The following is a 15,012-nucleotide window of genomic DNA, read 5'->3' as shown; positions in this document are numbered from 1 at the left end:
CCCAAAGAAAATCACATAATCTTCAGGTTTATGTTATTGTTTCACACTTTTAATATTTAAGTCTGAGAAGATATAACATGAAAGGCATACACTGCCGGTGTTTTGATTCCTGACATTTGTTTGTGGGCTCTCATTCTCAAAATTCGGAGGAATAACTTTGTCAAGAATGTAAAACAAGGTATGAGCAACTTTAGTTATAGAATGGTGTGGCAATATAACCGCATATACCGCATGTCATATAGCAAGGCGGGGTATATACATATACCTAAATATATACGTAAGTTTTCGCTCACGGGCAACTCCACTGACACCTGCACTGAATTTTCTGCGACACAGGGCCCTTAGCGCTATTGCGTAAAAGTTTTTAGATGCTAAGAGACATTTCATTCAAATAAAACGAGGCTGGCCGTAGTTAAGAAATTTCCAAGCCAACATCTTTGTGCATAAGCATTTGCTGTTGCATTATACAGGTGTATAATAAGAAATTTGCAAATCAATCGAAGTATCTTAAGATACAAATAGAAAGTATTCTTTCGGATACTACAATTACGGTAGTACCTTGCATTTGTATGTCACATACTAGTTACCATAATATCCTATATCATATAATGATAAAATTTCAAAGTATCCTTGCCCAACCCTGATCATAATCCAAGAAAACATCCTTGTGGTCATCAGATAAGTGAGGGCTTCTGTTCCTACAAAACATTTACATAAGTCACTAGCTTCTTTCCTACGCCCATCATACAGTCAGACTATGGTGACTGCCGAAGGCCTGCGAAAGGTCGTAGACCCGCTCGGCGACGCTACCCATGAGCGTTGTTCGCTTTTCTCCGGCGTGTCATGCCATCGCCGGCTGCTGCCCCATTACCGTTGTCCCACAGCAAATCATCCCAGAGCAAGTGGTTCCATAGGTGAAGCTCATCCAAAGTAATTCTTCTGCAAGGTTAATTATTCTACTTGCCGCTGCACGCCTTTCAGTCCAGCTCAAGAATATTCAGCATATGGTGTTAAGAAGGGCCAGCTGCAGTGCAACTTTTGCCGGCCAGTTGCGACAGTGGCAGCAACTTTCCTGGAGCGTCGCCGCAAACCTCTAGCCATGGCGTGCCTAAATCGACTGTGTGTGAACAACAATACATGCGTGCTCGACTCTCCGTCGCTGGAGCCGAGTTTGACGAAGTCGCCATTGTGACTAAACAGGCTCGGCGGACCAACTATTGTTACTGATCCCGCGGGAACGCCTACTGAGACCCCTTCCCACGCGCCGACCAAGACGCCAGACAATGGGCAGCCGGCGGGCGCGCTGCAGCTCGGGGAATAAATGCCCCTACGGTGCCGGGTCGTCTCCCCTACGGTGCCTCGTCTCCCCTACGGTGCTTGGACGGCCGTTTCCATCACCTGGGTATCGGGGGGGACCGAGTGTTTATAAACCGCTGCTGTGCGGCTGCTCAGCACACTCTCTCTCAAGCAGTCATGTTATACTGATGTACTTTCTCAAGCAGTCATGTTAAACTGATATAAATACTGTAAATAAACCCGTATTCCTCGTTCTCTATGAGAAGCAGTCCTTCCCTTCATCAACGTCCTCAGCGTGGATAAGTTGGACAACGGCATGGGCCAGCTACCTTCTAATTCATGCCCAACTCCAATCTTGACAACGGATCACGAGCGATGGGACTGAACCCCCAATCATAACAATGGGCACAAAATCTGCACGTCATATGATGCTTGCGTGAAGAGTGCAGCAGCAAACTAGATAGACAATATACACAAAATTGGCGTGCAAATTTTTTTCGTACGTACGTAAACACAGCATTGTAATTGTTCTTTGTGGACAGAAGAAAAGGGATGTCCTCATTGGACACCAAGAAAAAAAACCAGCACTCAATCAGAATGGGTTTTATGAAGATCTCCTATAGAAGCAGGATGGCGGATGCTGCTGCTAAGCTCGCTAAACACTGATGCCGCCTATTCAAATGCACGTAAAACACAGACATTTTTTTTATAACACGACCCCTAGGCCCACCTGAGTGATGTTTGTTGCATTAGAACGCTAAATTCTAGTGACTGTAGGAAGCAGAACTCTGACCTAATTATTTTTTACGAAAATTGGCGAGTTAAAAAATAGATTCGCTCACAAAATTTATGAATTCGCAACTTTGCACCGGAACAGATATTGTAGTTGTGTAAACTGGATCCGCTAGAACATCTAACAGCGGAGAAAGTTGAATGTATGAATTTACAGCTAACATGACTTTGTTAAGCTCACATTACTGTTGCAAATGAACTTTTGAGTTCGCTTCTAGCAAAGACGCAAATAAAAAAAAGAAGTCCAGCCAAACTCATTTCACAATGACCGTCAACGGTAATGCAATTAGTATTCAAGCAATCTTGCGACACGCTGTGTAATACAGTGTGTATTATACAGTATTGCTGAAGAGACTTTTATTTAGAATCTGAAGTGGTCATTCTCAGGTTTCCATTGTTTCGACTATGTGTGACACACTATCTCCGGGATCGGCCCACTTTGCTGCGGCACTCGCTTGCCAGGGTCGGTCATAACAGAATGACGAAGAAATGATGTCGATATAACGAAGGCGGTGTGACCATGTATGACGGCGTGACGACTATGCATGGAATGACGAGGACAGTATGACTAGAAACGGATGGCGACTATGAAACGACCAGACGGCATCACGATTGCTGTATGATGATGCCATGACAATGGCGGCATAATCTCAATTGAACGAAGACGGAATGACAACGACAGCTTGACGACAATTGGATGAGAGAGAGAAATAAACTTTATTGTGAGACCAGGCTTCTTGAGCCCAAAGGTGGGTGGCCTCCTCAGTGCAGGTAGCCATGGCTCGCTGCCCCCGCCCGAGCCCTGTTCACCAACCGCAGCTGGCTGTCAGGGTCTTGCGTCACCAGCAGAGCCTCCCACTGGTCTTCCAATTCTTCTTCTGAATCCGCCTCTTTCTGCATGTTATCGCCTGGTGGTGATGATGATGGTGGTGCTTCTCGATTATTCCTGCATCCAAGCACCATATGGCGCAAGGTGTTGGGCATGTCCGGCGGGCAGAACTTGCAGTCTCGCCCGTAGATGCCCGGGTACATGGCGTGCAGCAGTGTTCCGTGTGGGTAGGTTCCAGTCTGTAGTCTTCTCCAGGTTACCGCTTAGTCCCTACTCATAGTCTTATGCGCGGGCGGGTAGCAACGCCTCTGCTTCCTGTAGTGCGCCAAGATATCCGAGTACTTCTTGGATACCCGTTCATCATCCTCGTCACAGTCGTTGGTACGTGTTCTCTGCGCGTCGGAGATGGCTCGGCGTGCATGATCTTGAGCCGCGGCGTCTTCCGCCTGGTTCCCCGTGAGAGACTCGTGTCCCGGCGTCCAGAGGATTTGTGCTGCTTCTATCTTGGTGTTGTTCAAGACCTGAAATGCTGCCTTTCCAATCCTTCCGTTCATATACCTTCTTGCATGCTTCTTGCGAGTCCGTCACCACGGTAACCATGGCCTTCTTGCACGTTGCGATGGCCAGGGCTATGCCCACCTCTTCCGCTGTGCTCGCGTCCTTGGCACGTATGGATGTGGCTGTAAGTTGTTCGCCCTTTTCGTCGACCACGCTGATTGCGAATCGGTCGTTGGTACTGTACGCAGCTGCATCTGTATATCTCACGTTTTCTTTGCTGTTGCATGACGTTTCTGAAATGATGACGATGGTAAGACGGAAGCGGGACGACGATGGGATGACGACGACGGCATAACGAGAGTCGGATGACGATGATGGAACAGCCATGATCGCATCCCGACCGCGAGCGCATGCCTAGTGGTCCAAGCTATAGTAAACAAGTTGCATCACTAGGTTGATGTCACTGGTTTGGATGGCGGACGGGTGGAGAAAATGCCTGAAGTAGGCAAAAAATGCTTATCGCATTAAAACAAGGAAAAGCCCGCTACTACAAAGATGAAGCAGCAGACCTTGGCCAGTAAAAATAACGCTGCTACACAATGTTACACAAAGTGAAATTTATATTTAAGAAATAACAAATATATAAAGGCAAACTTGGGGACCTTTCGTATCCTTAAGTCGTTCACTGCGCAAAGCAGTTTAATTAGACATAATTGCATGTTTTTCGCTCATTGACCTCAAGCGCAAGCAACGGAATGAACGCGTTGAAATTCTTCATGTGTGCAGTGATGACGATGGCACGACGTCGGTAGAGTGACAAGCATACAACGGCACTTGGTTAACTGAGCTACGACATCAAGAGGTGCTTTTGTGATACTGAGAATGTGGCGAAAGCAATGGTGCCAGCTACCGCGCGCCAATTATTAGCAGTCATACACCCACGATCTTGCCATTTCGCAAATCTCATCTTTAGTTCGACTATATGTCCAGTCATATCTCCGGCTCCCTTTGAGTTTCTTCAAGAAGAAAAATTTTTGTTGTCGCTGCATTAACATATATGCTCAAGCTCGGTTTTACGCACTATATATAAAGAAAGAGTGCAAATGCTTGCTATTTTACTTTTCACTCAGTGTAAGGATCCTCGCTCAAAAACGAGCCACGAATGGGTCAGTGAAAAGGGTCGTGGCTCAACATATGTGTACGCACAGTGATGCCGGCACCATTTCCGGAACCACGAAAGGACATAAGACAGACGTTCACAGGGAAATGGAGGCGTGGAGTGATTAGTAGTGGTAGAACAAGGGATGTCACTAAAGAAAGCTTTTCAACAAATGGACAACTTCATATTCGTCAGGGTGACATAAGGTATACTGCAACCACACAATCCACAAAGTTGCTGCTCCAACGAAGACAGGTCCCTTTGTCGAAGCGTTGGCTTCGCCGTCATATCCCTTCTTTTGCCACCTGCTAATCACCTCAAGCCTCCATCTTCCTCTAAACATCTTGTTTTGAACCACAAAGACACACACGTCACTGATGCCTGTGGCTACAGGTGTGTGTGTGTTATTGCACCGTTGCACTACCCTATGTCCTTTAAAAAGCACCAACTAGCTGAACAACATGTCCTTCTGAATCAGAAGTTGTGTTCACGAAAGCACGGAGACAGCGTCGGTCCGGTTGCCTTGCTCGGCATGTAAAGGGGCTGGTCGATCTGGGTCGGCTGCATTGAGCGTGTCTTATGGCACAGCAGATATTATGTTCGTGCCAAGCGAAGTTACGTGTGTGACTCTTAACACCTGCACGACTATTCTTTCTGCTTCTCGCAAGCGCTGTTCGGCTGGAACAGTCACCTCGGCGTCAGTGAAGTCGTAGTCCCCGAACACAGAACGCCGTCCGAAACCGAACTTGAACGCCTCGGTGAGCACATGGTAGAAGGACGCGTCGTCATTGGGCGGATGGTCAGAGTACTTCTGCTTCACGATGCCTGCACGACGATCACAGACCCGGCCGTGGTCTAGTAGGGTATTCTTTGAGGCGCACCAGATTTTTAAAAATTGCCTCTAGCAGGTAGCACAATTCTAACCCCTGGACTAAGTTAATTACTCGATGAGGCAGCCATTACTTCTACGAGGAATCAGAATGATTAATTGTATCTTAACATTATTGCACATATTAACTTTTTAATTAATTAATCTATGACACTTATATCAATCTACGAATTGTAGCTAGTGAGTTGGCAAGGCATATCAATTTGGAAAGAATCCAGAGGGTGGCATTGGTTTCAATATGCGCTGTCGAATTTGCGGTAAAAATGCATTGCTGTTCCACTTAATTTTTTTAGAAAATGCTGTTTTATGCATTGAAGCATAAAGTTACTGGAACACCAATGCATTTTGTTGGACCCTCTGAAATTAATATATCGAAACTGGTGTAGTTCTGAGAATTCATTCCAAGTGGACACACCTTGCAAACTCACCGGCTACAACTCGTAAATTGAAATATGTGCTTTAAAGTAACTAATTGAAACAATAATTTATGTAATTATGTTAATTCCATTAACCATTTTGATTTTTCATTGAAGTAATGGCTGCCTCATCGAATAATTTATATCATTGGTTAAAATTATGCTATCTGCCTTAGGCAATTTTTTAAAATTTGATGCAGCTACAAAAAATTTCTGGTATACATCCACAAGTCACTATTGTGTGCATAAACGCACTTTGCATGACTTTCACTGGAAGCAGCAAAAACCGGCTAGCATATAGGATTCAGAGCAAGAGATCATCATTACCGCTCTTTAATCCACATCTCTTGCACGGCATTTACAAAGACAGGAGGGGAAGAGGGGGGGGGGGTTGAAGACCATTATAGCTGTGACCGGTATATTCACAATATCATTTACAAAAATGATAAGTATAGGGTACCCATAATAGATTGTTGAGGTTATACGCAACTCTTCATTTGTCCGGAGGTGTGCACACTTACCACAGATGGCTGCCGTGATGGCGCCAGTGGTGGGAGGAGGAGCCGTGACCAACATGAGTTCGTCTTCCAGCGTGATATTCAGTGTGGGTAGCTTCCTGGCCTCATAATTCAAGATGTCCGTCAACTTGATCAGGGATCCTGGTGCGGATAAGACGATCCTTCAAGGAAGACTGCAAGGTGGCCAGCTCTGCGCGATTATCTTCGTCCCCCCAAACGTATGTTAGGTGCCTTTGGCCATTGTACCGTGCCAGTAGTCTTCATTTGCTCGTGACGAATGATGGCAGGCTTTAGCGCCAAACTTAGTGGGCGCTTCCTTGGTCACAGTCAGTCGCTACCAGGCGGACAGACCAATTAAGCCTGTGTGCCCCAGGTCTGTACATCATCCTGACCATCACCATTATTATTATTATTATTATTATTATTATTATTATTATTATTATTATTATTATTATTATTATTATTATTAAATCCTGCCGTATTGTCAAATTCACAATCTTGTCACTTCCTATTAGCTCAAGGGACTGCTACGACCTCTCTGATTGGTTGGCTCAAAACGGCAACATGGTGAAATTTGTGTCCGCAATGGTACGTTCGGTGAGGCAGATAGCAAATACCAGTTTGCCATAGGCTTACACGCTTTTGTTCACATTCATTCTGCATAATTAGTGCGTGCATACATATATAGCTTACCAATGTCAGAGAGCTCCCTGTGCCATTCCGTGGCGAACTCCTTCTGGTAGAAGTAGTCCTGTCGAGCGTCTGACGCCAGCTTCGTGAGGGTCTGCGCCATCTTAGACTGCTTCAACATCGAGCCCACCTCCAGCTGACCAGGCCTGAAGAGCAGCCTGCTTGCGGCCAATGTTATACAAAAGCCTGCTGTAACGGCTTCCTGTAACATCTCCGTGGCGTTGCTTGCATTCTTAAACACGCACACACACACAAATCTCTACAGCTTTTCTTCTTTTTTTCAGACCGTTAGATCCGTGACGATCTCATTATTCTGGATCGAGGCTAGCACATGGAGATAAGTCTCGATTTCATACTATAACTGTGCAACCACTGAATTGGCTTCAAGAAAAGGCCATAAGAGTGGATGCATGGGTGTGTTGGTATTGCGTTAATTTCTAAGTGTAATAAAGAGCGCAAAACAAACCGAGCTGGTGTTCAGCTCCGTTTCTGCATGTCCATTTTTGTCCGCTTTTTTTCTTTTTTTTTTTGCATTCATACGTAACGCTCGTCAAACGCTTGCTCGTCGGTGCTTTGCGACGAGCGTGCCCGTAGAAATTAAACTTGCATGTGCGTTCCTGTCCGGCTGCGCACTGCAGCGGCAACCTGCTGCCGAGGGCAGAGTATATCGAACCATAGTATACAGCTGCGCACAAGGAAACATCTCGAAACTAGAATTGTCTCAACAATTTGACTGCTGCAGTTGTATGTGCACCTGTAAGTAGGCCTGCTGGAAGTCTTGGCAATACATCCAACTCACAGACACCCTGTGCAGAATGGAAAGATGTCCGTAATTGAGCATCACTGCCTCAGCGCCTTGGCCACCACAGTATAGCGGGCCAGCACTATTGCACACTTCACAGATGGGGTCTTCTCACTGGACTTAAGGAAAAAATTGTTTTTCAATGTAGTTAGCTATATACTGAATGTAGGTTTTGAAATAGTATACATCTTTTTGTATGTAGAAATTATCCGCAGTGATGCTAGAAGACTAATACGGAAATGCCCACTGGAATGACGTTCTCCAAATCAATGTGAAGGGCAAGATTGAAGATATAAAATAATTACTTGGAAGAGAAATCACATCTCGTATTTAAAAGCGACCCATTCAAAGCGGTCAGTGGGGGGTGTGAACTGCAGTGCCGTTACCTGAGCTCTCGGTTCCTTTCGATCTCATTTCTGTAAAGCTCCAGGTCGTCAATAAACCGTTGGTTGACCACGAAGCCATCCTTCGCCAACGCAATGGCCTCTGTGAACAGCTTCTTCCAGGCCAAGTTGTTGCCTGTCAGCTCGTGCAGCTTGACCAGACCACGTATCTGGCCTGGAACCGCGATCGACATGATGCCTGCAGCGTCAGCGCATCGTTTGACGATATTCTCCACTCCAGATATATCTCGGTAAAGCACACAGGGGGTACTATATTCTGGACATCGTCGAATTCCGCCATATTGTAAAATCCTACAATGACACCGTTTTGAGCCAATCAGAGGGACCGTAAAGCTCTCTAGACAACTGACAAGGTGACCAATTCGACGATCCCCAGAATAACACCCAGTCTATCTCCTAGTGACGCCCTTGATTTCAAGTGGCTCCTGCATTTCCCCGTGTGCTCAACACACCGTCCTTCTCGCGTTGTTTCCATCGCTCTCTCCATTTTCTTTACAGCACGTGGGTGGGCCATGCACTCACTGTTTCCGCCACCGAGCTGCAAAACTAGATACAGCAGAGTGAAACGTCTGTTGTCAAAGCTCAATGCAGACGGCTGAGCAAGGAGCACGCTCTGGACCCACTCCCCCTATGTATAAGTACACTCTATACACCCTTAGGCAAAGTTACACCCTTTGGGGTGTATCTCTGCCACACAACAATAGTCATGTGTCTTGCTTGCGTTTGCTTTCTTGAAAACGCCGCGCCCGCTATTTTCCTGTCGGGAATGCTAGGTCACGCTGATAACGCGCATGCCATTTGTTACTGGGAAGTACCGGGCTCGCCGTGTTAAAGAAAGGGAATGCGGACAAGACAGATGACGATTATTGTTGTGGAAAAAGGGTGTAATTTTGCTTAAGAGTATATATATAGCGCATCTCGTGCCACCAACCACAGCTTCCGAGAACAGAGGCTATGCACCGACCAGTTTCACTTAAGGTGCCTCGTTGTCCAACTTGCCTAGGCGAGGAGGATATCGAGGTCGCGGCTGCAGCCGTATAAGGCCCCGAGTCGTGTACTACCTAAAGGGTTGCAGAAAATAGCACCTCTTCCTTTTCACAATCTCCATCTGCATTAGGCGCGTACTCGATGCGCACTTCTAATTACAATTCGCTATAATGGAAGTGTCAATAACTGCTATCGTTTGCAGCAAAAATTGATTTTTGTACTCAAGGACAATGGACACAATGCTGGACACAACCCAAGAAATCAAACTTTCCAACCGCCTTTTCGATTTCGCTGAAATTTGGAAAGATTATGACAATACTGCAAGGTTCTGCGCCAAATATCATTCAACTAGCTTAATTTTCGGAGAAGTTGTGACTGTTGGTGCGAAATTAAAATTTGGTTTTCGAAGTTTTAAATGTGGACTTTTACGTGCCAAAACCACGATATATGATTATGAGGCACGCCGCAGTGGGGGACTCCGGTTTAATTTTGACCTCCTGGGGTTCGTCAACGTGCACCCAATGCACGGTACACGGGTGTTTTCTCATTTTGCCCCCATTTAAATGCGGCTGCGGCCGGCATTTGATCCCTCGGCCTTAGCAGCGGAACACCAAAGCCACTACGCCACGGCGGGTAATTCAGTTTCCTGTAATGCCCAAGAGTGTCGAGGGGCCCTTTAAAGAACAAAAGATAAACGAATTTGCTTGCTTCTTTTTTTTCCCAACCGAAGTCTATATACCGTTTCTTTATCTCAACAGAATATTTAAAAATCCTTGTGGCATATAGCACATATATGTAGCACAAATTGTGGATATTGCGCAAATTGACTACTCACTGAGCAGGATTACTCGATGAGGCGTAAATTACTTAAATTATTTACACTGGAAACCAAAATGCATAACTAATTAACAAAACTTCACCACTCAATTTTTTAAACTAATCACTTTAGTGTAAATATTGCAATAGACGAATTGAACCCAGTGATATCACAAGGCACATCCATTTAGAAAGAATCTTGAAACTAGTACCAGTTTTGAGATACGCATTGTCAAGCTTGCTGTAAAAAGCACTGTTGTTCCATTTGCTTTTAACAAAGCGTCTTCTCATGCACTGAAGCTTAAAAACTGCTGGAACACTAACGCGTTTCGTCGCAAACTTTGGGAATGCATATCTAGAAACTGGTGTCTCGCGTGTGTGTGTGCATACGTGCGAATACGAGTTTATATCCCTCCTGCGGCCAGTTGTTTTTCCTTTTTTCATCCACTTTCATATCCATTAATTTACCATTTATTTAATTCAATTAATATTTGTACAATTTCCCCTATGCTGTCCTTAGTGTATGTTAGTTGGCTTCTCGTGATTATATATATATATATATATATATATATATATATATATATATATATATATATATATAAAAATTATTCGTAAACTGCAATATTGAGCATTTGTTAGGTGTCTTGGTAAACTGACTTGGGAAGCATATGTAGCGCTAGCGAACAAGGACAGAACGAAGGTAGCGCATTGTGGTGTCATCTCCCTTCTGTCCTTGTTCACTGGTGCTAAATATGTTTTCCAAATGCAATATTGACTGTAAAGTAGTTCGTTTAGAACCTAATTAGCTAAGCTTAATTAGTTCAATCTTTATTTATTTCTCTTGCAAATAATGTCCACCTCTGAGAGAAATTTAGTTCAAGAAGTAGAATTTTGCTGATTGCCGTGGGTGACTTTTCAAAAATTGTTATAATGATAAAACACACACACACAATACGTATACACTTCCTAATGCCACGGCAACACCTCTAGTGCTTGGTGTTCTGGGCAAGAAGCAGCGCTCACCAGTCTCCGTGGTGTTGGTGGCCGCGTAGAAAGACTGCGACGCTCCGGAAGGCGACTCCTCGCGTCCGTCGATGAACCACGTCTTGTGCGTGACGCTGGCGGGAAACGCATCATCATGCAAAACACTTCCAGCCACGCCGATGTCGCGATTCAACTTCGTCATATCGCTTTTCTAATCTTAAATTAGCTAACAAACTTCCACTAATTGACCAACAGACAAATTAAAGTCACCAACTGCAACCAAGTTTTGCTTTAACTAAATTGTGCGAAGCTATTTTGACAAAAATGCACGGTTGATAGTAATTTTGTTTCTAACAGCATTTATGTAGCACCTATGCAGACGACGCGTGCTACTGGTAGTTAGTGGATATGACGTAAATCACAGCACATCGCCGCAGAGATTTTCCAGCAGCTAGCCACGAGCGGCGCCCAATCTCCGTGGTCATGCGGTGCTGATTTGCTCGCCCACCCTCCCTGCCGGCTCGGGCGGCAAGACAAAAGAAAGTTGGTACCTTTTACTGAGAGTTCCAGGGCGCAGGAGAGGAGCTGCACAAATGCCGTCTATCAGCTGAAAGGTCGCACAGTAGCGGAAAAGATGAAAGACACAGAACATGTTTGCGCATGCTCCAAAGTGTATCCAGCGCCAACGTGTCAATCACGGACACGTGAGGGCACTTGCGAGAGATAACGGTTTGTTACGGTTGCGGCAAATGTTAATGTTACGGCAAAGACAATCCCAAAGGCTACAACGGGGAGTATCTGGGGACAGAGAACCCCCACATGGACAGACCGATAACAAGAGAGGAAGTTTACGCGGCAATTAGAGCGACAACCAAAAACACAGCCGCGGGCGCCGACAAGATCAGAAACTCCCTCATACGCAACCTTAGCAACGAGGCGATAGATCAGCTCACAGCATACCTCAACACACTGTGGGCAGAGGGCACGCTGTCGTGGTGATGATACCTAAACCCGGCAAAAAGCTTCAGATTGAAAACCTGAGGCCCATCTCCCTCACCTTGTGCCTCGGTAAACTCTACGAAAGGATAGTCACCAGAAGAATCCAACACCACCTGGAGGACAAGGAGCTATACCCGCACAGCATGTTTGCCTTCCGGGCGAACCTGTCAACACAGGACGTCCTGCTACAGGTAAAAGAAGGTCATAAACACGTCACCCAGAGCAGGCGAAAACGTTATCATGGCCCTAGATATCAAAGGGGCCTTCGACAACGTTAGCCACAAAGCCATCATGGAAGGACTGAACAACGCCAACTGCGGCAAGAGAATCCACAACTACGTGAGGGCCTTTCTGACCAAACGCACAGCAACGGTGGGATTGGGGGATCTGCGAAGTGACGTCTTTACCACCCCACGCAAAGGCACGCCGCAGGGCTCCGTGATCTCACCAATACTCTTCAACATCGCAATGATCGGACTGGCTCGAAGACTCAGCAAGATTGATGGCATCCAGCATGCAATATATGCTGACGACATCACGGTCTGGGTCAATCGAGGCTCCCTGGGACAGAAGCAAGAAAAATTGCAGGAAGCGGCTGAGTGCGTGAAAGAATACGTCAGAGAAAGGGGCCTGGCGTGCTCCACCGGAAAATCAGATATCCTGAGAGTGGGAAGAAACCCCACCAAGGAAAAACTAATAGTAAAACTAGAGGGACAAAACATACCTGAAAGGAGCATGATACGCGTCCTAGACATGTGGATTCAAGGAAGCAAGTAATGCAGCCACACTATCAGCTTACTAAAAAAATCGACAGAACAAGTAAGCCGAATGATAACGAGGGTATCTCAAAGAAGAAGCGGAATGAGAGAATAAGACACAATCAAGCTGGTCAGAAGCCTAGTGGTCAGCAGAGTCACGTACTCGCTCCCGTACCACAACATGACCAAGCACGAAAAAGAACAGACGGAAACGCTACTAAGGAAAGCGTATAAGACGGCGCTACATCTGCCTAGAAACACGCCCAACGATAAACTGTTACAGATGGTCCTAAGCAACACCTTCGAAGAACTCGCGGAAGCGCAGCTCATTGCACAGATCGCCAGGCTCCAGCAGACTGCCACCGGCCGCAAGCTCCTAAAAAGAATAGGGCATAACACAGACGGAATAGAGGATGGGGCTGCTAGCATCCCAGACAGCGTTCGCCTGACACTGGAGGTTAGCCCCCTACCGAGAAACATGGGCCCGAATCTCCACGCCGCCAGAAGGCAGGCACGAGCAGATTTCGTGGAACGAAACCTAGCCGCACTAGAAAACACAGTATACACAGACGCGGCCGTATACCCATGGGACCGCAACACTAGAATGTTTAGAGTCGCGGCAGCAGTGGTAAACCACACGGGAGAACCAATTAGCTGCGCGACCCTGAGAAACTGCACGGTAACGGAGGGGGAGGAAGTCGCCGTAGCTCTAGCGGCGGCTGAAGGTTACCGCAGGAGCAAATCTCTGATAATTCTAACGGATTCCAAAGCAACATGCAGGAACTACATACAAGGCAGAGTTAGTAAGGAAGCACTGAGAATCCTCCTCAAAACAGAGCCTCCTAACAAAAAGATAAAACATAGGATCTTCTGGATACCGGCACACACCGGGATAGAGGGCAACTCAAGGGTGGACCGCCTAGTTCGCGAACTCATGCACCGACCAGGGCAGTCGGAAACCCTAGAGGCCCCCTTAACGGTGGAGCCGACGTATGCAGAAATACTTAACTACTACAGAGGAAGGAGACTTAAAGGGACACTAAAGGTTACCAGAAAGTCAAGTTAAAGTGATAAAGCAATGCTCTAGAACGTCTAAGGCGTCAATGTAATCACGAACAGAGCGTATATAGTAACAGAGAAATTGAGGTAAATGCGCGACACGATTTGAGACCCCCCAGCGACATTCCGGTACTAGCCCGATGACGAAAGCACTCCTCATCATAATTTCTCAGTAGTACTCAACTACTCATATTAAAAAGATAATTTCATTAGATTATAAAACGGAAGAAAATGCTACTTGTCTACTTCTATTCGATTCTAAGAAGAAAAAAAACATTTTGGTGTTACCCTGTCTGTGCCGCCATTGGAATATAAACCTGGCAACGTTTAACGCTAGAACGTTATCTAGTGAGGCGAGTCTAGCAGTGCTATTGGAGGAATTAGAGGGCAGTAAATGGGATATAATAGGGCTCAGTGAAGTTAGGAGGCCAAAAGAAGCATATACAGTGCTAAAAAGCGGGCACATCCTGTGCTACCGGGGCTTAGCAGAGAGACGAGAACTAGGAGTCGGATTCCTGATTAATAAGGACATAGCTGGTAACATACAGGAATTCTATAGCATTAACGAGAGGGTGGCATGTCTTGTTGTGAAACTTAATAAGAGGTACAAAATGAAGGTTGTACAGGTCTACGCCCCTACATCTAGTCATGATGACCAGGAAGTCGAAAGCTTCTATGAAGACGTGGAATCGGCGATGGGTAAAGTCAAAACAAAATACAGTATACTGATGGGCGATTTCAATGCCAGGGTAGGCAAGAAGCAGGCCGGAGACAAGTCAGTGGGGGAATATGGCATAGGCTCTAGGAATAGCAGAGGAGAGTTATTAGTAGAGTTTGCAGAACAGAATAATATGCGGATAATGAATACCTTTTTCCGCAAGCGGGTTGGCCGAAAGTGGACGTGGAGGAGCCCGAATGGTGAGACTAGAAATGAAATCGACTTCATACTCTGCGCGAACCCTGGCATCATACAAGATGTAGACGTGCTCGGCAAGGTGCGCTGCAGTGACCATAGGATGGTAAGGACTCGAATTAGCCTTGACTTGAGGAGGGAACGGAAGAAACTGGTACATAAGAAGCCACTCAATGAGTTAGCGCTAAGAGGGAAACTAGAGG

At 45.9% G+C, this 15,012-nt stretch overlaps 1 protein-coding gene across 4 annotated transcripts in view; it reads right to left on the bottom strand.

Moving 5' to 3' along the window:
- LOC126525465 (glutathione hydrolase 1 proenzyme-like) overlaps positions 1 to 14,515 on the bottom strand; it is a 29,200-nt gene extending 14,685 nt beyond the window's left edge. For 2 of the 4 annotated variants that reach the window (XM_072290058.1, XM_072290057.1), the window contains exons 1-6: positions 11,632 to 12,030; positions 11,120 to 11,214; positions 8,276 to 8,471; positions 7,091 to 7,245; positions 6,401 to 6,538; positions 5,266 to 5,399 (exon numbers count right to left, since the gene is read on the bottom strand). In XM_072290058.1, coding sequence (XP_072146159.1) covers positions 5,266 to 5,399; positions 6,401 to 6,538; positions 7,091 to 7,245; positions 8,276 to 8,471; positions 11,120 to 11,214; positions 11,632 to 11,732 — 819 coding nt within the window. In that variant the 5' untranslated portion in view covers positions 11,733 to 12,030. The other 2 variants (XM_072290059.1, XM_055067936.2) reach the window with 2 other exon arrangements.
- Positions 14,516 to 15,012: the final 497 nt, after the last annotated feature.

The sequence above is a fragment of the Dermacentor andersoni genome, chromosome 8 (genome assembly GCF_023375885.2).
Source record: "Dermacentor andersoni chromosome 8, qqDerAnde1_hic_scaffold, whole genome shotgun sequence".
Lineage (NCBI taxonomy): Eukaryota > Metazoa > Arthropoda > Arachnida > Ixodida > Ixodidae > Dermacentor > Dermacentor andersoni.
Note: the sequence above shows the minus strand (reverse complement) of the source record. Positions and strands in the feature narration are given on the sequence as shown.